Here is a 22,085-nt window from a genome sequence, read left to right as displayed (position 1 = left end):
ACCAAGGACCAATAAATCATTTAATGGGATCCCTGGGCACCGTCCCAGGACACAGTCCTCGAGCAGGTGAGGCTGAGGCTGGAACTGGCTGTCGATGGTGCGCAGGAGCCACCTGATGTTCGCTTTTAACGGTTTCCGGCTGGCCCCCAAAAATATTGTCTGAAATTTCCGGTGCCCAATGCATCGATGATGATGTTCTCGTTGACGATGATGGCGATATTTATGGGTTTATCAAAGTTAAATATATGGGACTTTCGCTCGACTTTCTCCCTAAATTATTCAATTAGCAGTTGTCGACATGCGGGAGCGGGAGCGGTAGCTGTAGAGGGAAGCGGGAACCGTTGGCTCCGCTCCATTTCCCTAGTCAATCAATAAGCCGGGAGCATCTGCTTATCGGCCCGCAGCAGGCGGGGTCGCTAAAGCATGACCTTCAAACATCCTTTCACACATTTTCCCTCCATTTACGCTCCGCTCTTTCGTTTTTTAAATGCCTCACATTAAGTATAAAAAAATGTAATAGGTTTCCTTTATGGGTCGCTCGCTTGGACGCTGCGCCGCTCAGGTTTGCTCCTCCCCCAGCTCTGCCGCACACTGAGAGACAGCAATAGCTCGCAAAAAAACAAAAAAAACACAGGGGGATGGGAGTTTGGTATGGGTCCTAACAGTTGATACAAATTTCAGCATTTTATGACAAAAACCAACCAGCCAGCGGCAGTGCCGCAGCACGACCATTTGAATCGATAAGCAGTTTGAAGCCTTTCAGATTTCAATTGTCCTTTATTGTCCCGGGGAAATTTTTTATGATAACCAAATCCATTTCAATGCCATCAAAAATGAATGAAAATGGTTTAAGAGCGGAGAATATGGTTTGGCAAATGGTATGGCATTGGGTATGGCTCATAAGTGGATAAAAGGAAGGAAAGGCAGAAGGGAATGAGGCCGAGAACGCAGTGATTAGAAATGCAAATGCATCCAGTCCCAAAGCAGACATCAAATGGCCAACTAAAAGCAGAAAACCAAACTTGGTCATATTTTGCCTGCCCTCCCTATCCCCCTTTCCCCCTTGCCGTAAACTTTCTCTGCATATTTGGGTATTTTCATGACTTTTAAGTGGCGAGAGGGACAACAACCCGAAACGCCGCCAAGTGCCCGGACCTCGGCTCAAATAATTTATTAATGCACAAATGCCGCTGCCAAGTTTTGAATTTTAATTATTTGGCCATGTAGCGGAGGCCGGAAACGCGCCAAAGCCAAAAGGAAACACGTCGAAGGCCGGACCTGAGGACGCGGAAGTAATGCAAGAGGCCAAAATACAATGGCCAAGGAGACATTCAGGACGAAGTTGGTTAGTTTCGGTGCCCGCTCACCAGAGCACTGCCTTGTTTAAATATAAAAATACTCTGAGTGGAGAGCAGGTCTTGGGTTGAAGTTATCTTTATATAAGAAATACATTTTGAAAGTCCAAAATAAACTCTCAAATGCAATATTTCATCCCATTTGCCATAGCAAATCGAATCCGTGCGCCCCATTTCCGTGCCCATTCAATATTATTTGCCATTAAATCAAGAGTTTAATCAGCGATGCCATTTGGAACTCTATTATTATAGGCAAGCTCCAAGACCTTCGAGGCACCTTCACAATCAAGCGCTGAGGTTTTGCAATTTTCAGTGGAATCGTCTAATTAAAAGACATACTGCCTCCTTGAGACAGCGACTTGAGGAGCGAGGAAAAGCGAGGGCAAAACGAGGAGATCTCTTGGCTAATCCTCAGCTACTTAGGGGCCGGCTTCAACGTCTTTAGGTTCGCTTTTGCTGGTTTTTAGAGCTTTTGTGCTCCCTCAACACGGTTTTATGGCCCAAGGCTCTCGAAATTAGCGCGTCGGACAGCCAAGGCCGAGATCCCACCCACTGCCCGTAGTTGTCTGTCGTATTGATTTTTTGCTCGCTTTTTTTTTGCTTTTTTGACAAAACTCTGTCAGGAGTGCCTGGCCCAGCGCCTGCCATCATAATTGAGGGCACAATCTCAAACGCGCGGCGATAATTAATTTGTATTGCCTTTAAAGAAAATAAATTTCATACCGAATTTATGCGTATTTTCCTGACAGGCCAGGAAAGTCTTAAAGGAAATGAAATTCATTAGAGAACAAGTTCATGTCCAACTTTCAGCAAAGTTCTTATTTCCCGTTTGCCACTCAACACTTGTCGTCGTTTCGTTTGGAAAATTTGCCTAGCTAAAACAGTGGCAGAGCTAAATTGGATTGTGTTCACATCCCTAGGATTTTGGCGACGTGTCAAGGACGAGTTAAATTTGTAGAAAATTCCAACTGCCATGCGGACCAAACAAAAATACAACGAAACCTTAAAACTCGAGGACAAGTTCTCCTGCAACTTTGTTGTTAGATTAAAAGCATTTTCCGACAAAATGCGAAACTTCTCACTGCCACTGCTCTATATATGGTGTCTCTGTGTGTGTGTGTGTGTGTGCCTATGTGGGTGTGTGGCGCAAAGAGCCAGAAAGTCGCATTGGTTGACTAACAAAATGGAAGTGGTGACTAGATGAAGCAAACCACTGCCGCCGGCAATAAAAATCTATTACATTTTGTCAGACACAACTTTGATTTTACGAACTGACAAACTGAGCACCAGAGACATGCCCACAGATACTCGTAGTCTAACATTCCTGAGTTTCCATTCCTTTGCCTGCCATCAAATAAAACCCAACGCTTGAGAGTTTTCTGTCAAGCGCTAAACTTATGCAATGGTTTTCCTTTACTTATTATTTTATGATGCTACACCAAAGAACTTTGACGCGTCTGGCACATACAGACAAACTATGTACCTACATAATGTAATAAAAGTTCGCCACGCCTCAAGACTTTGAATCTGGCTTCCTGCCTTGGGACGGGCAGGGAACATCAAAGGGAAATCTTTTCATCGAAAAATCCATGCATTACATATTTTATCGTCGAATAACACGAATATATCCGTATACGTGCAACATTCCCTTTTTATGATCCGTTTTCATCTCTTTTTAAAGACCAGATTTATGTAAATTTCCATTAAAAGGCACAAAAATAGTAAATAAAAGAAAACCTGATGAAAAGTGCTGGATAAACAGCTAATTTGGAAAGGTTACACATTCAGTATTAAATTCGATGCCAATTTAAAAATAAATGTATGCAAATTGTGGGGAATAAATGAATGAAGAGTCAAACAAAAAATGTTGAAAAAACTTTGGCGTTGGGGAAGCAATTTGTAGACTGGGTTTATGGATAAAAAAGAAAACTTTTTAATTTCTTCATGATGCTGGGAAAAAAGGTAGATTATCATTCAACGCTGCTGATGTGTTGCCCCATAATGCTGAAGTAGCTGAAGAAGGAGGCTTGGGGCAATCGCTCACTTGCGTACGATTGCAGCAGTGCCATCATCATGTGCAGGAAGCGGAAAATCACATGAAAATGCCAAGTCGAGGGCCCCCAATGGGGAAACTTTGCTCAGCATTTATGTGCAAATTTTGAGTTAATTAGTTTGATTTCATGCTCCAAGTGTCAAGCAAGCATCCCACTACGGATTGCCAATGCCATTTGCCAACTCATTAAAACTTCCCCAAGTTCCCGGGCCGCAAGTTCCACAGTTCTGAGTGGTAAACGATTGCTGTCAAACAAAAGCAAAACAAAAAATTCCACAGCATTTCTTTGTGGAGGTCTCCGCTGTCCTCTGAGGTCCGTTAAATGTATATATATATAAATCGATTCTAGGTTAAATTATATGCAAATAGCTTGACAAGGTCAACTGCCGCTGCTGCTGCTGCTGCTGTTGCTGCTACTGGGCCCAGCTTTGATCAATTAGTGCCGCCTTGCTTTAAGTTTAATAAACTGTGAAATTTTAATTAAACGCAAACAAAGTTTGGATGATGTTTGACAGGCTTAGCGAAAGAAAATTATGAGATAAAAGGATTTAGTTTAAAGTTTTGGCAAATGGAATTACCCACACCACTTGGAGCTGTATTGTTTTAAGCTGCTTTGACAAGTTTCCACATTTAAGAATTATTCGAACAATTTATCTGCCTTTAAATGTGCAACAGAATGTATGTACATCCAGTTGATTGTTACCCGCACAAGCGATGGACATTTCATTTTGAGCTGACAAAACGCAAACAACGTTTTTCCCAATTAGCATCGCTCGCAATTTCACACTTTCCTGCGACGACAGGACATGCCTCGAACAGCACACGAACAACAGAATCAGAAAGGAAACTACATGACAGCCATGTAAATGCGATATGTAACATGTAATTTCATTGGGGGCGTTGACAATGACAATGACACTGACACTGAAAACGGAATGGCGAATCATCACATTGACGACAATGGCGATGCTGGCGATACAAGGATGCGTTGAGTTGTGGAACGAGGCTCGCTGAGGATTCTCGTGTCAATGTCACGGGCACGGGGTACACACGGGCTACCAACATGTCTCTCTGATTAGTGCGGCTCTGGCGACAGCAACAATCAATATTAATGCATGTCAGCATTCAGAAATGTTTCTGGGTGTGTATATGAAGCAAGGACATGGCCATAATTATGAACCCATCAACGCAATAGTTGGCTTTTGCTGCCTCTGTTAAATTTCTCGTTTGCCGCGTTGATTCTATTGACGGAGCTCCCCTAACCGTTAGGGGGGGGTGGGAAGGTGGAACAGGCAGACCCCAGACCCCAGGCCCCAGACCCCATCATCATCAGCATCAAATTGTCGCCTGGGAACAATTTGTGTGCAAAACTTGGCTGGCATTCTCGGCAATCGGCTCTCTCGAGTGTCCTGAGCACCGTTCCCTTGAGCTGACAATAAATATTTTTGCTTTGCTGTCAGAATGAAAATCAATACGCACAGGAAATGCTTACATATTTTGAGATACAAAAGGCGACCAATCTGTATTTTACATTTTCATTCGGAATTTCCAGGACAATTTCCAGATTTTGTGACCACTAAACTGCACGCACACACAGAACCTGAAATACGTTGTGCATAAAACAAATGAATTTCAGTGACGTCATCGGTATATGTGTGTGTACACACACACAATGAAAGCAAAGCCTCAAATCGCATTTCAAATTTGTGCCAAGGCATGTCGAGTGTAAATGTGTCCAGGGCCACAAATTGTGGCTAGTCATCTGGGAAGGGAAGGGCCAGGAGGCAGCAGAATGAAGTGCTGACAATAAACAATCCCATGAATAATAAGCAGAGCGTAATTGAAAAGATTTTAGATAGAGAAAAGCACCTAAGTATAATTTCTAATTAGGAGAAATTAAGCAATGAATTATGGCCAAGCAGAAGAATTGTAGGTACGTGGGAATATGTATGGAAATGTATCTAGAATTCTGTAAATATCCTTAGGGAATATGTAAATAGTAAATATAAAGCCACAATCTTCTATAAAAGTAATGCCTTAACGATGCAGTCGCAAAGATTGAACAGCAAATCAGTTTGAAATTCAATTTTATGGTTCACAAACTCTTGGATCACACCATAAATTTCCCTTCGTTTTAGCGTAACTTTTAGTTTGTCGTTTTTGTGTTTAATCCTTGGAAAATGCATTGTTGTCAAAATTCAAAGTTGTTTACAACAAAAGAGACAAAAAACAGAGGAAAAATAAATCAAGAGAAGAGCTTAAATATGCAAAAAGGAAAGACAACTAAAACTTCAAACTAATGAAAACACTCTACTCTCATTGACAGGACCGAAGTCGGAAGCAAAATTCAGAGAGTAAGAAGCATGGAATGGTCTTAAAGACTACAAGTTTCCTGTACCGTTTCCATGGAGTAGAAACAATCTGATTTTGGGAAAATCTTACCTAAGCACTGGCCCACCCAGCTGTCATTCTGTGGTCTGTGGATGCTTCTGGCTTGGCAAACTCAAAACCAACTCAATTTTCAATACGATAGGTTGGAAATTGGGTAAAAATGGTAGGACGCTTGAAAGCGAAGCAGGATGAACAAAAGGGAAAAGTAATTTCAGCAGCACTAAATCTGAGGCATATTACACAATACACACCACACAGGAATGACCAGGGCTGCGAAGAGAAATCTGAACCACTTAGTTGCCAAGAAAAAGCAATAAATTCTTATGAAAACAGTTGAGGCGCTGCGACACGTCCCTGTGCAAAATGAATTGAACTTTTGGTCAACGTGGAAATTGCACTAATATTTGGGCCTGCCATTACACCCCCGAGCGGGGACGGAGCGGAGCGTCCCGATTGGCGGCAGATGAGCCTACGGGGTCAGGCCAGAACAAACACACTGCCCGATGCCTTTTTGGATATTTATGAGTGTGAGGAGCGGGCAAAAAAACTTCACAAAGGCGAAACCAAAATCAAATAAACCCATGCGATAGGCTCGGAATGAAAATAATGTACGAACTGGCTGGCTGTGTGTTTGTATTGGTGCATGTGAAGCACAAGTCCCACAAGGACACTTGGACAACATTGAGCACATAAATTGTGGAACAAATTTTCGGCAGCGTCTGGAAAGCTTTAAGGCCTGAGAACGCGCAGATTGAGGCTGGCCAGATGGAGGCGGTCTTGTAACCAGTCATTTCCCTTGGCAAGGACACGGCCAGGCAGTAATTGAAATTCAGTGTTGTGTCACGACACAAAACTTAAACAAAACAGAACGGGCAGAACAAGAAGTCAGCGCCAGACCACGGGTAAAACATTAGATTACCTCTCCCAGCCGGGCTTACATCAAAGTCTTCCAGCCACACACCTGACCTGACTGTTGCTTTTCCAAAATTTTCAGTGTGCCTGTGTGTGTTTGAGTGCTTCAGAAACCTTGTGTTGATGCAATAAAATGGCGAAAGCCAAAGCCAGAACAGTAAGTCGACATGCAAAAAGGATACATGTTGTAAAAAGCGCATAAACTTGGCCAAAAGTGTCAAGCAAAGAGCAAAAGGCTCACTCACACACACACACACCAACACCTGTACAACTTAGTGGGAATGGGGCAGTGGCTGTGGGAGGCAGCGGAAAGGTGAAAGTTAAGGGTGAGGGTGGGGCAGAGGCTGGGGCTGGGGCTGGGGCCAAACAAAAGGTAGGCGAAATTGAAGCCGACTTGATGGGCTGTAAATGGCAAACTTTTCTTTTCGCTTTTCCACATTTTTTTTCCATCCCCTCCACGTGCTCCTCCCTTACAGGTGCTAAAACTTTATCAGCATATGCGTGTGTCCCGAGAGTGTGTGTGTGTGTGTGTGTGTGAGATAGTGGAGAGGGAGACTGACAGTGAGATAGCGAGAAGGAAGCGTGCTGAAGTATCCATCTATTGTACGAGTCGAGTCCTCAATGCTGTGCCTTATCTTTGCATTTGAATTAGTCTTCTGCGCATAAACAAACGAAATTGAATTTTCCCCACTACATTTTTGTGGCAAGAGCAAACACAGTTTAGGTGGCAGGAGCAGAGGGGCTTCTCTAAGAAGTTTTCCCATATATATAGGAGCCTAAATGGCAGTGGCGTTCCAGGAATATGTAGGTACTATTAACGATACAATGCTTCACGTGCTGGCACATACAATAGCTTTGTTTTTCCATCGAAAATAATGAACGTTTGTTCACAGTAATCGGTTATCGAGTTTTCCAATTTCATTGATCAATCTAAATATTTAAATTCAACTTAAAGTCCTTCGTCTTGGCTGACTGAGAGTCTCTCTGGAAGTTCCCAACTATTCGTCCTTCAAATTGCTCATTCTTCCATTAAAGTTGGCAAAGAACGAAAAGTCCACTCATCGTCTGCTCCGACGTTGTGCCACTGTCGAGGCTTCCTAATGAAAGCCAGCCAGAAACTAGCAAACTGTCGTTATTTCTTTCAATTTCTTGGCATCCCCGAAAGTTCCTTGAACGCCTCAACGGGCCCAAGCCTTTAAAGGAAGAAACTAGCAAACTGTCGTTATTTCTTTCAATTTCTTGGCATCCCCGAAAGTTCCTTGAACGCCTCAACGGGCCCAAGCCTTTAAAGCCAGCCACGACGAAAGTTATATTTTGGCAACATTTTCATGACGTCTTCTTGGGGAGGCGGAACGTGTTTTTCGACGCATGTAAATCCGAGTAGTTCGAAATAGTAAGCATCTCTATGAGGATGCGTGTCCTGTTTGGGCAGCAACTTGTGTGTGCCTGCAGGACATTTCATTTTCAGCGAACTCAGCTCCGTTCGGGTGGGTTCAGGGTAGACAAAAATGCTGATTTTATTTTGTGTGCCACATTGTCACATGGTAATCAGGGCGATAGAAGTGATAATATGGGGGACACGCGCCTACGAAAATAGAGCAAAGCCTCAGCCAGACTCTGGTATTGCATGGCCTGAAGAAAACTACAAAAAAATCAGCAGAAACACCAGCCAACTCTAGACAACTCTATGCAAATGTAATGGCGGAGTACTCCACTCTGCTGTGCTTAGGATCTCTGAGCATTGGGTTTTCCTCTAATCATTTGATTCTACAGCGTTCATTCATTCCATCCATGTCTGAGCATAAAAGTCTTAAAGTCTGAGAGTCTTGAGTCTGTGATTGTCGTTTAAGCCTTGAATCAGAAGTCTCAAGTCTCTTTTCATAATCAAATTGTTTGTTGCACAGCACTGAAGTTGTTATCCTCCCAGTTGGTGCGTTGCCTGGCAGCATTCCTCTTTGACCCACTTTTGGAAAGAGCGCGCCGTGTGGCGCCAAAAAGTGCGCTGCGCTAAATTGAAACCGTCAACACCTGCCACCATAAAGCCAGAGTTGGCCAGAGGGCCAGATGGGAGGCGGTAGCTGCAACTGATGTTTGTATGAGTTTTGGGTGGGCGCTTTCCTTCCATTGGTTCTGGTCGTTTATAACGCAATTTAAGTTTCCATTGAAAGCTAGAGAATGTGAGCGGAAGTTTGAGTGTTTGTGGTAAGTGTGTGTGTGTGTGTGTGTGTGTGTGTGTGTGTGTGTGTGTGTGTGTGTGCGTGTGTGCTTTGAGTCCGTGTGAGCATTTAATTAAACAAATTGCCAGCAGCAGCAGCACCAGCAGCGCTGACAAGTTTAGCAAACAGGCAAAAGGAAACATGACAGGGACAGGATCAACTTTACGACACAGTCAGAAGTCAAATGCCACAGCTGATGAGGCCAACACATACACACCGACTAGTAAAAGGATACGTGCCACCACATGCAGAGACACTGTCAGACATTTTCAACACTTGCATGGTAATTACTTTCCACATGCCGCCAGCCTCCTGCCTTGCCTGCTTTCGGGGAAGACAATCAAAAACTTTTGCCACCAAACAAGTTTTTCCGTGAACACAGAAAAACATTTAACACGAAAATAATAATTTCGAAAAGTTTTTCGAAAACATTCTTCAGTTCAGTCTGCAGGCCAGTCCACAGTCCACAGTCCAGTCTGCAGGCCAGTCCAGCGAATGTTGTTGGGTGTTGATTGAATTCAACCCAAAACTTTGTTCTCCAAATTGAATGAGGCATGTGGCAGGGATTCTCTACTATTAAATTGTATAGCAAAGTCAGTGGAATCCATTAAGCGTTCTCCAGTGCGGGCCAGTGCAAAGTTTTCGATTGCATAACTGCCTGCAGGAGCAACAAGCCCAAGTCCGGGGCCAGGCAGATGGGGAATGCTGAACAGCAATCATGAATATGCATGCGATGATGATGAAGATGCTCGTCCCATGTACACGTCTCTGTGCATGGGCATCTCTCTGACTGCCTGCGTGGGTGTATGTATACATTTTCTGTGTGTGTTTCTCCAGCAACTCTTTCCCCAGTCACAAGATGGTGCCACTGAAGAGGGTTGCACCTCATTCAAGACTTCAGCTTATGCGTGTACTTATACATGTATACACCGCTGTGCGTGTGTGTGTGTGTGTGTAAGAGAGAGGATAAAAAAATACAGAAGCGTATACGGTAGCTGGTTGGATGCTGAAACAGGTTGGTATTTAAAGTGCTAAACGCCTTGGGGAACTGCCACGGAGAGAGAGAGAGAGAGGAATGAAGGTGAGTGAAAAGCAAACACTTCCACATCAGGCAGCGGCTCACGGGTTTTACCTTCTGTTCACATGTGTCTTCGGCTCTTATCCCCCATGGATTATCCTTGTCATTTAGTAAATTTCAAAGGCAGGCAGTTTGAACAGACCCAGGCCAAAAGTTGCTCTTATGAAAGCATCTCACATCTCAATCGATTGGAAACAGCAACGAACAAAATGTCTACAATTTCACAGTTCAATGTGGCTGATGGTATGGCTAATAGCTGGGAGGTGGTATTCCATTTCATTTCCCTCTCTCTCTTTCTCTTCTGTGGCATGAAGTACAACAAATATTAAGAGTGCATTTTCTGCAAATATTTTCGCTTATTTACTTTGCAGTTGCTTGTCCACGGATACGCACTCCGCTTGATTGCTTTAAACAACCAAGAAATAATGTTCAACAAATCTGTAAATGCTGCAAAACAATTCCAAATTCTATCCCGAATAAAATGGAAATGTAATGGGTAATAGAAAATATGTTTATTTGCCAGCCACAAGCCATAAGGAAATTGTAAAGAACACAGAAGAGGCTGCCTGAGGCTGCCTGCGGGGTTATTGGCTGTTGGTCCTAAATATGTCAGTACCAAAAACCCATCTACACTTGAGCTGAGCAAACCATTTCATCACGAAGATCTAATCGCAACTTTCATCTGAACTTTGTTGGGCTTGGCCGGAGCCTCACTCACATGCACAAGTTCTGACGAGTGTCGGCTTCATGGTGTGCCTGGCTAATTGAAACATTTCAACTCAAACAACTGGGAGCGCTGTAGCTATAGATGGGAAATAAACTGACGGCAGCTGCTGTGTTTACTTGTACTTGTTCGGTTGACACTGCTCATGGCGACGACTGGTGGCAATCACACTGATAATCCATTTTTAATAGACTCTCAACCGTTGTCAGCGCTTGTGAGTGGGGAAATTGTACAATCGGGCAGGCAAGGACACGCGCTGGGAAGGAGCAGGAGCCAGATGTTTTTGTAAAAGGTAAGCAACGCTGGCTGTTTGTTGGGGTACATGACCGACGGAAGGGGTTGAAAGGGTTGGGCAACAGGAAGTGAGTTGGATAAATCCCAGCCAGTGAACACTTGGCAAAGGATTGCGAGTAAAGTGTGTTGGCTAATTGCCTAAATCTATCCCACATGGCACGCACAAGCTGGCAAATTTGTAGGTCGACTCTTTAATTAGCTGGCTAACAGGCTGTCGTCTAATTAATGAAAGAGCCAAGCGGCAGTGGCAGCGTCAGCGGCACAAGTTGAGGCCGTAACAGTAGCTGTAACACCGAAATGGTGGCAGCTTGCCTACAAATTGTATGAACAACATTTGCATAATGTGGCCACAGTCAAAGCCAAAGGCTCAGTGGGGAAGGAGACGCCAGGCGGCAGGCGGGAGGCTTGCCCGAGACTTGCATGTCGATGTGTGTCTACTTGGAGCCTCAAGGATCGGCGCAGTGCAGTCCTTTGCATTTTTAATCAATCGCTGTAACCTATCCTCATCCCAGCCCCCACCACAACCCTCAATCAGCAGAAAGTGAGGGCGCGTGGCATGAATAAATTAAAACGATTTCATGCCACATTTTTTCTCAAAGATTTATTACAAAGAGCAACCGAAGCTCTCGAACCGCTCCTTCTCCGGCATTTCGCTGCTGCTGTTGATGATGATGATGATGACGAAGATGATGATGATTATGTTGCTCCTTATTGCTTTTCCTTCACTTTGTTTCTCTTTCTTTTTTTGTTGGGTATGCTGCCAAAGATTGTTGCATATCAAATGGCGCCTAAGTGCTGGGCGTGTGCCACCGAAAGAGACGTGTGGCAGGCGGCGCCTCGTGCGTCCCACGCAAACAAATCAAATCAGAATCGAAGCCGTCTGGCGAGGCGAGGCGTCGTGCCTTTTCGGCTTTTTACGGCCTCGACTCCATTTATTTAAATTCAATTTTATATTAGCGGCACTCACTTTCGCCTTTATTGCCAAAGGAATGACTTACAAAGTGGATTTGAAGGCGCTTATAAACATTGGGGCGGAGTAAAAGTTAAACAGAAACATGGCAGAGGAAATTCAACATTTTCGTTTCAATGTTTCCCTGGTCACCAGACCAGGCTGACGTGTGCCTCTGTCCTCGTGATGCCAGTCATCTCTCTATCAGTGTCAGACCTGTGACGTTGCCTGTCGAATGCACTAAAAATACTAATAAAAGTGTCCTTGGAGCGTACAAAAAACGACAGAATATGGAGAATATGTGTAGGCAAAGCGCCGCTAAGAGAGAGAGAGAGAGAGAGTGTGCCGGAGAGCACTCACTAAAAGCAGCTTGAGTGGCTTTTTGTGCGCCATTTAATTGACAGGAGACGCAGCAGCAGCTGCCCTCCGGAATCTACTATGGAACTAGAGCCCTGCCTCATGCAATTATGAATTGAGCTGCAGGGCAAATTAAATTTCCAGCTAGCGTTGGAATTAAATATAAATTAAAAGCTTTCCCTGAACCAAATTCAAGTTAAAAGCTAAAAATGCTGGCTCTTAATTGCAATAATTCTGCAATCACTTTGCTGCATGCCGTAAATGGTTAAGCGGCTAATTAATTAAAAGTGAAAACACAAAGAGGCAACAATTGTTTCATTTTATATTTGTTTCCGTTTCGTTTCTTCTTTTTTTTGTGTGTGCAATGAAAAAGCCAAACAAAGCGGAGGGATAGAAATGCGGCGAAGCCACTAATGAAAGTTGCTCTTGTTGTGGTTTTGTCTGTTGTGGTGATTTTCGTTTGCTGAATGTCCAGCAATGTTCAGAGCTGAAGAGAGCATGAATTTGGGTACAAAACATAAGAAACATTGTGTGGCATTTACAACTAAACATTCTTTTCACATTCTGTCGAGCAACCTGCATATAATAAATGCATTCCGTAACAGTAGAAACGTCCCAATTGAGCCACTTCAAGTGGATTCTCTGCTCCGGCATTGCCCAGAAATTGTGCACAATGCATTGCACAGTATAAATATTTTAGTTTGCTCGGGGCTGACCTTCATGTGGGTCGAATGGAGCATTATTAGACCTAAATGTCTCGGACATGGCCAACAAACCTTGTCAGCATTCGGGGGATAATAAAACAAACCCAATGGCAGGGCTGACGAAGGCTAGACAATTGACAGACGGCCAGCCAGCCAGCCAGACAGATGGAGGAGAAAGTCAAGAAGCCAGTCACACTTCTGACCTCATCCAAGTTCTTCGGTTTCTTCGTGTCTGGCGTGCAAACAAAATCAAAGTGCACTCTCATGCTTAAGAGAGCATCAAGCAGGGTCACGCACACACACACAGATACCTACAGATACTACTAGAGTACTTCTATGGTGAAAATTCCTCTGACTCTGATGCTAATAATGCGCTGCACACTTTTGGGAGCACCTGGTGGAAAAGTGCTTTCCGGGTTTAATTTAAAATAATTACCGCCGAAAACCAGAGCCAAAACTATGTCTGTGTGTGAGTGTGTGCATCTGTGTGTGTTGTGGAATTTATGTGCGGCATGTCTGTGTGTGTTTCGGGTACAATTTGTTGGCCATGTGCGCGTTATGTTGAAATTAATGAGCCAGTCCATTGCTCTACTTCATTGCCACGACAAGTATACACTGAGCGGAAGAGCAGGAAACACACAACACAGAGACAGAGAGAGAGACAGAGAGAGAGAGAGAGAGTGTGACAGAGAGGATGATGAAGTCGCACAGACAAAAACGGAAACAGGCACAACCAGCAGCTTCCGGCGAATGTAAATAAGGCACTAACCGAAAAACCCACTGCCAAAAGATATGCATGATTACACACACACACACACACACAACGCGAACACACCCACACACACACACACACACATGCAGTTCGCGTTGGCATTTCGCTGCCACGGACTCCATCCGACTCATTTGAGGAGGCAACCGAGCTCAATGATATTTTTGCGCATTTCCAAGCGCGACTTGCCACGATTTTCCACAAAAACGACATTCTGTATTTATGGCCAACAACAAACAGAGCAGCAGCAGGCACACACACACACACACATATACGAGCATGTACAGTGCAAAAAAACACAAAGTCAAATCAAAATTGACTTTTGACATGTTTTGGCATGCCAACAAAATTAAGAGAAATATTAAAAAAATATCAAAGAAATTCCACAAATTATTTATATTTACTTATTTATTTTTTTGAATTTCTTGCAGTGCTTTTGTGTATATTAAGCGGCAGAGCTGTGTGTTATTAATGGCCCCTGCCTTTTGTTTGTTAAATTGTTAATACTCGCACATTTACGCGCCTGCAAATTCACATGGCCATTGCATTGCCACTGCGGCTCCAGCTCTCGCTTCCACTTCCGCATCCGTTTCACTCTCTCACGCCCTCTCTCCTTCTCTCTCATTCTCTGTCCGTCCTTTTGTGTCGTCCGTGCACTTTGAGGCGTAGGAACGCGGTCAACGGCATAATGAGCTTCTCTGTTTTATTTATTTGCTACTGTTTCGTTGGCAGCTTCCTTTATGTTTTTTAATCCTTTTTCTCCTCGGCATGTGAAAAGAGCTTATGACGAAGGTGGGTCCCAGGCTTAAGGGCAAAGACTGAGGATGATGCTGCGTTTTGTGCTGCTTTCAAAGGAACGCCAACCCAGCCCTATGGCATTGGCATTGCATTCATTGGCTCAAATTAGCCGAAAATCTCAGCTTAAAGGCCAACAGTATCGGGCTTAATGTCAGCTGGGCTTTAATTCTGGCCATTCATTGAAAGAACTGAAATATGTTCGCTGTTGAAAAGATTGAATGGGCGGGAAGAGCTTCTCCATTATCTTAAAATGTATGTATTATAATCATAAGGGAATTGTTTAGATTTTTCTAGATCATTTTGGGACCTATTTAATGGTAAATTTTACTGAAATATTAAATCCAAAAATCCATTATTTAATTTCTCAAGCATTCACTTTCATTTCCTCTAGAAATATTTCCACGCAAGCTCTATGAAAGCTTCACAAAGCACATTACCAAAGCGCATTTCATTTAAGAGTTTTCCGAGTTTTCCCACCAGTCTAACCCTCGAAGTGCAAAGCTTCTTTGCATGGCAATGTAACCCTGGTCCGTGCTCAGCATCCACTGCGCAGCTGTTCAAACTGTCAGCCGGCATTTGGATGCTGGCCCACACATACACCAACACCACCACTGGGTGGCCCACTCCAAGCTGAAGGCTCTGCAACAGGATAAAAGAAGGCATATCAAAGGTTGCCTGCTCAGTGGGTGTTCCATCCTCACAGCCAACGGTAGCGCAGGAAATCAGCTAAGAGATAAGCCAAACAGCAGCAACTGAGCAAAAGAAAAACAGAGCGGAATTTGCCGCCTTGAGAAAATGCTTAGAGTCTGTTGTTAGACACCAAAAAGATAACCGAGTGCTCTGCTGACGTCAATTGCGGCCAGTGATTTATTAAGTTGAAATTGAAAACTGCGATTGATAGCCTTCCAAAGATGCGACGGAGAGGCAAGGAGAACAGGCGAGTGATGGTCCTGCCGCTGGCGCTGCTGCTGCTACAATTAATCTGTAATTGCCGCGAGTCGGAGGCTCTGCCAGACATCATCAAGATTGGTGAGTTGCGGATACGCATCCCTGAGTGGCTGTCACAAAATGCTGCTGCCTTCCAAAATTCCATCCAATTTTACGCATCGCATTGCTATGCGTATCGATTTTTTTCACGTCATAATCAAGAGCGCCGCGTGCCTCTGCATAAATGTTTGTGTGTGTGGGTATGGTTGTGTGTGTGTGTGTTTTCTAAAAATACGCGAGTGTGTAAGTGTGTATCTGTGTTTTGTTTGTTTACCCGTACCCGGTTTGGCTCCAGTTCCCCATTCACATTCCCATTCCCATTGCATGCAAATAATATTGGACACTTTTGTATTTACATATCTGTAACATGATTTTACCTTTATATTGTTCTCCTTCTTTGTATCATTTGTCGCCGCAGGTGGGCTCTTCCATCCCTCGGATGACCATCAGGAGCTTGCCTTCCGCCAGGCCGTGGACCGCATCAATGCCGACCGCTCCATTCTGCCGCGCTCCAAGCTGGTGGCCCAGATCGAGCGCATCTCCCCCTTCGACAGCTTCCATGCCGGCAAACGGGGTGAGTGGTGGGGCATGCCAGGTGTTGCTTTTACCTTCTGCATATTTGATTTGCACGTTCTCCCCCATATCCATTGCTCTCTGTTCTGCTCTGATGCTGCGATGATTTGCATTTGTCTCTTCCCTTTTTTGTTGTTCTTATTTATCACTTTACTTGAAGCCTTTTGTTTTCCTTTTGGTATCCGCATCTGCATCCGTACTTGATTTGCGATTTATGTTATGTTAATTGACGCCTTGGGGCCCGAACCGAACCGAACCGAACTCCCTCTCTCCCTCTTGTTTTGTAACTTCCAATCAATGCAATTTGCTGCCATTGTTGCACATTTCTGGCGCACATAAATCGTGAATAATTTATTGCCACAAATATTGTCAAAAGGCAGGGGTAATGGAGGTCAAAATCCAATCACTAGAGTAAAAGCTGGATATTTTGTACTCAATTATAAATACATTTTAGCATTATAGAGTTTCCAACTTGATCATCCTGTGTCTGCATTGCCATGGAAACAAAATGCACACTCTTCCCCCTACTTCGGGGCACTAAAACTATTATCTTTATAAGCTTAAATTTAAGTTTAATGGAAGGCAGCATCAAAATCAAATCAACATCATCAGGGGAGCAATCCGAGCATTGTTTGATGATAAGCTCAGCAAATTTAATATCTCGAAGAAAAGCGCAGAACGAGAGAGGCCAAAAGTTAAGCATTGAAAATGAGTCGTAAAGCGGGCGGGCGAATATTCCTGTGATAAATGAGACACAAACGACGCTGAAGGTTGTATGTGGCCCCCCCCCCCCCCCCCAAAAAAAAAACACCAGCCGCCCGAAGCGAGGCGGGGCCAAAAAACCTTTCCGAGCCGAAAACACAAAGCCCGGCGCGCGGGCGGGTGGGACGCACGCGNCCAAAGCTGAGGCACACACATGCAGAGACACCCATGAGGATGTTAACCGCATCACCGACTCGAAGCATCGAAGTGCATCTCTGCCGTAGCCGCACCTGCACTTACACGTTCTTAGTGGGTTTGATGAGGCAAAGGATGCTGACAGACAGGCGGCAAGGGTTGTCATGTCAATGTGGATGTGAGGCTTGATTTTAGCTGGCAGTTGAAAGGAAACGCCAAAAAGGCAAAATGAAATTATGTCATACTCAAGTGCATTTTAAATATGCGAACGAGGCTAACTGAACATTACCCTAGCCCCCAAGCCACATTACTGTGCGGCGGCTGCTACTTGTGGGGCTCTTTTGTAAGTTTTTTGTTCCTTTTTTTTTGTTTCTTTGGCAGCCAGAGTCAACCTCAAAGCTTCAGATTATCTGCCGCCCGCATCCACACAATACAGATGCATGGAATTGGATTGGGGATTGGGAAATGGCAAACGAATGAGAATGAAAATGAGAATGAGAATGAGAATGAGAATGGAAACGGAACCAAGCATATTACTTGAAAATCAATTTTTGTGACTTTTAAGCCCTTTGGGGGATTTGTGTTTCACTCAATTTGCCACAAGGCAGGGAACTGCAAAACTTTTTTGTGCTGCAAGCGGAAGAACATGTGTTCCTTGCCATCCGATGTAGGAGCTTATGCGGTTTGGTTTGATTGTCAATTGGAGTTCTAGGGCGATGATAATGATGTTTCGAAGTTCAACCAACTACTCACAACTGTCTCAATATTTTCTAAACCTACTCCTACTTCGATATAGACCAAGTGCACTCTTTTGTTTGTCTTTCAGTTTGCGGTTTATTGAACATTGGTGTCGCTGCCATATTCGGACCACAATCCTCGCATACCGCCAGCCATGTACAGAGTATTTGCGACAACATGGAAGTAAGTATGAGTCTGAATGTGTATTTGCAACTGTGGAATGTGAATGTGAAGCAGATGGAATGCAATTGCATACAAAACTAGGATAATGGCAATAGTAGGAATGGAAAGCCGTTTGATACAAGAGACACATCCCATCCACTCATTCTAGATACCACATTTGGAGAATCGCTGGGACTACCGACTGCGGCGTGAGAGTTGCCTGGTGAACCTTTATCCGCATCCAAATACGCTCTCAAAGGTATGAATTTGCAGCAGCTTCCACCTCCACTTTCTCTACATACTTCTGTCTGTGTGTGTGTGTGTGTGTGTGTTTGAATTAAGGCTTATGTGGATATTGTACGGCATTGGGGCTGGAAGACGTTCACCATAATCTATGAGAACAATGACGGCATCGTGCGACTGCAGGAGCTGCTCAAGGCGCACGGCATGACACCGTTTCCCATCACAGTGCGCCAGCTAAGCGACAGCGGGGATTACCGGTAAGAAACAAATATACTTGAAATATTTACATGCCCCACAATTGTCACAACCACCGACCACCAACCACAAACAGTCCCCTGCTGAAGCAAATCAAGAACTCAGCTGAGGCCCACATTGTCCTGGATTGTTCCACGGAGCGCATTCACGAGGTACTCAAGCAGGCACAGCAGATTGGAATGATGAGCGACTATCATAGCTATTTGGTCACGTCCCTGGACCTGCACACCGTCAACCTGGATGAGTTTCGCTATGGTGGCACGAACATTACCGGCTTTCGGCTGATCAACGACAAGATCGTCTCGGATGTGGTGCGCCAGTGGAGCATCGACGAGAAGGGACTGCTGCGTTCGGCCAATCTGACCACAGTGCGCTCGGAGACGGCACTGATGTACGATGCTGTGCATCTGTTTGCCAAGGCGCTGCATGATCTGGACACCTCGCAGCAGATCGACATTCATCCGATCAGCTGCGACGGGCAGAGCACCTGGCAGCACGGCTTCAGTCTGATCAACTACATGAAGATTGTCGAGATGAAGGGCCTCACGAATGTGATCAAGTTCGATCATCAGGGTTTCCGCACCGACTTTATGCTGGACATTGTGGAGCTGACACCAGCGGGCATAAGGAAGATCGGCACCTGGAACTCCACTCTGCCCGATGGCATCAACTTTACGCGCACTTTCAGTCAAAAGCAGCAGGAAATAGAAGCCAATTTGAAGAATAAAACTCTGGTGGTGACCACCATATTGGTAGGGATGTAGCACGAGTCTTTCGGGATCGTTTTTCAATTGGTTTTGCCTATTTTTCTCTCTGCAGAGCAATCCCTATTGCATGCGCAAGGAGTCAGCGGTGCCGCTTAGTGGCAACGATCAGTTCGAGGGCTATGCTGTGGATCTCATCCATGAGATCTCCAAGTCTCTAGGTTTCAATTATAAAATCCAGCTGGTGCCCGATGGCAGCTATGGAAGCTTAAATAAATTAACTGGGTAAGCATAGCAGCTACACAAAAGAGTATCCTTTATCCTTAAATGAATCCTTCTTGCAGCGAATGGAATGGCATGATACGTGACCTGCTGGAGCAGCGTGCTGATCTGGCCATAGCGGATCTAACCATCACATTTGAGCGGGAACAGGCTGTGGACTTTACCACACCCTTCATGAACCTGGGCGTATCCATCCTCTATCGCAAACCCATTAAGCAGCCGCCCAATTTGTTCTCCTTCCTGTCGCCCCTATCGCTGGATGTTTGGATCTACATGGCAACAGCCTACTTGGGCGTCTCCGTGCTGCTCTTTATTCTGGCCAAGTGGGTTGCGATTCTGAAATATATTTTTATTGGCTTAAGACATTGTTGTTCTCTGTAGATTCACACCCTATGAGTGGCCCGCGTACACGGATGCTCATGGCGAAAAGGTGGAGAGTCAGTTCACGCTGCTCAACTGCATGTGGTTTGCCATTGGATCGCTGATGCAACAAGGCTGCGATTTTCTGCCCAAGTAGGAATCAACCACACACATTTTCTTCGTTTAAAATATTTCATTTAAATCTTCTTTAGAGCTTTATCCACTCGCATGGTGGCTGGCATTTGGTGGTTCTTCACACTGATTATGATCTCCTCGTACACCGCCAATCTGGCTGCCTTTCTGACTGTCGAACGCATGGACTCGCCCATCGAGAGTGCCGAGGATTTGGCCAAACAAACGAGAATCAAATATGGAGCACTCAAGGGCGGCAGCACCGCGGCATTCTTCAGGGTAACTGCTGAATGTTTTCTCAAATACGAGTGTATATTTTCATTGTTTGCTCTTGACAGGACTCTAAAATCTCCACATATCAGCGCATGTGGTCGTTCATGGAATCGGCTCGTCCCTCCGTATTTACAGCCAGCAATGGCGAAGGCGTCGAGCGCGTGGCCAAGGGCAAAGGTGCGTCCAAATAAGAGCAAATAAACTTAAATTTCAGTTAAATTTCTCCTTTTTATACTGCATATTTTGCCAGGTTCCTATGCTTTCCTAATGGAGTCCACCTCCATTGAGTATGTGACCGAACGCAACTGCGAACTGACGCAAGTCGGCGGCATGTTGGACACCAAAAGCTATGGCATTGCCACACCACCAAGTAAGCCATTAAATACAGATCCATCTTGTGTAATTTTCATAGATTATCCTTCTCTTCAGATTCACCTTATCGCACTGCCATCAACAGTGTCATATTGAAGCTGCAGGAGGAGGGAAAGTTGCACATACTGAAAACCAAATGGTGGAAGGAGAAACGCGGCGGTGGCAAGTGCCGCGTGGAAACCTCCAAGTCATCATCGGCGGCCAACGAACTGGGTCTGGCCAATGTGGGCGGTGTCTTTGTGGTGCTAATGGGCGGCATGGGCGTGGCCTGTGTCATAGCTGTCTGTGAGTTTGTCTGGAAGTCGCGCAAGGTCGCCGTCGAGGAGCGTCTCAGTGCAATACTCAACGAATGAGAAAAGTCATAAACCCGGGATGAATGGGTTTAAAGTTGGAGTAAGATCAAATATGAGGTGGTACTGGTAGTGGAACTTCAATCAAAAATGCAAGTAAAAGCGACATAAAATAGATCCAAAATTTTGTCGCCATCCCACGCAGTCGTAGTACTTAGATATTCGATATTCAATATTTTTGGGATTACCTATACACATGTGAGTGTCTGTCTGTATGTGAGTGTGCAAAGGAGAGGGAGAAGCAGCCACCAAACTACGTTCAGAAAAAAGGTTCAGGCGACAGACACGAAATCAAAGAAATAAAATCAAAACCGAAACCGAAAATATATACACACTAAAGCTACAATCTATGTATATTAATTCGTATTTATATATATATATTTATACAGGTTCAACTTATACTCCCACTTTCGTATAATACTCGTAATAAACATATACAGCAAGTAAACACTAAAGGAACCACAACGCAGACAGCAACAACAACAAAACCTACAAGAAATCGAAACCGAAAATCGAATCGTATTGCATTTATATTTGAAAGCATTTTTGGGAATTGACCTATAGACGTAATTGTAGCTAAATTATACACACACACACACACACATACACTTGAGCAAAGATACATATATACAAACCCATAATCCAGACGACAAGATCAGCGTAACCCTAAGTATATCTGGACACAATTTACACCAACCAAAAAGTTAAAAATAATTCCGATATTTTCAACGGACCTTAGAGAGTAGAACTAACCTAAGTAAACTGTAACTTTTAGCTAAGAAATTTACAACACCCCCGTCTATACCCCTTCTATGTAGTTTCCTGCCCCTAAACCTCAGACACATTGTAAGAATGTAAAATGTAATTATCGCGCATACAGGCAATTCTGACAAAAACAATTTCATAAAATTACTTATAATTAAATAAAGCAAGTTAACAAAAATATCAACCCCAAATATCTATTTATACGATACGATACGATCCCATGAACACCTGCGACCAATTGAACGCTTGGGCAGCTCATGTGGCTTGTCCGACGCCTAACCGCAAACCGTCAATCAATGCCTTCAGCCGACTCCAGTTCGGTTTCTCTAGCAAATTAATTTTTCATGGGCCCTGCACACACGCTGTCCGCCACACTGCTTGACTCCCTGCTT

General features: G+C 44.3%; 1 protein-coding gene across 2 annotated transcripts; it reads left to right on the top strand.

Moving 5' to 3' along the window:
- The first annotated feature begins 12,142 nt into the window (after positions 1 to 12,142).
- Positions 12,143 to 21,631, top strand: LOC117589762 (glutamate receptor ionotropic, kainate 2). Of its 2 annotated transcripts, XM_034281949.1 has the most exons (13): positions 15,207 to 15,629; positions 16,006 to 16,161; positions 17,884 to 17,978; positions 18,127 to 18,216; positions 18,300 to 18,457; positions 18,532 to 19,207; positions 19,275 to 19,444; positions 19,504 to 19,764; positions 19,823 to 19,954; positions 20,014 to 20,212; positions 20,272 to 20,383; positions 20,457 to 20,576; positions 20,636 to 21,631. In XM_034281949.1, the coding sequence occupies exons 1-13, from the start codon at positions 15,512 to 15,514 to the stop codon at positions 20,929 to 20,931; spliced, it is 2,583 nt and encodes an 860-aa protein (XP_034137840.1). In that variant the 5' UTR covers positions 15,207 to 15,511; the 3' UTR covers positions 20,932 to 21,631. The 2 variants fall into 2 exon arrangements, with proteins under 2 accessions (XP_034137841.1, XP_034137840.1); XM_034281950.1 differs by lacking the exons at positions 15,207 to 15,629; positions 16,006 to 16,161; positions 17,884 to 17,978; positions 18,127 to 18,216; positions 18,300 to 18,457 and adding an exon at positions 12,143 to 12,149 and having other exon boundaries at positions 19,016 to 19,207.
- The last annotated feature ends 454 nt before the right edge of the window (positions 21,632 to 22,085 follow it).

This window comes from Drosophila guanche, unplaced genomic scaffold, assembly GCF_900245975.1.
Source record: "Drosophila guanche unplaced genomic scaffold, DGUA_6, whole genome shotgun sequence".
Lineage (NCBI taxonomy): Eukaryota > Metazoa > Arthropoda > Insecta > Diptera > Drosophilidae > Drosophila > Drosophila guanche.
The sequence above is the reverse complement of the archived record's forward strand: the minus strand, read 5'-3'. Positions and strand labels throughout refer to the sequence as shown.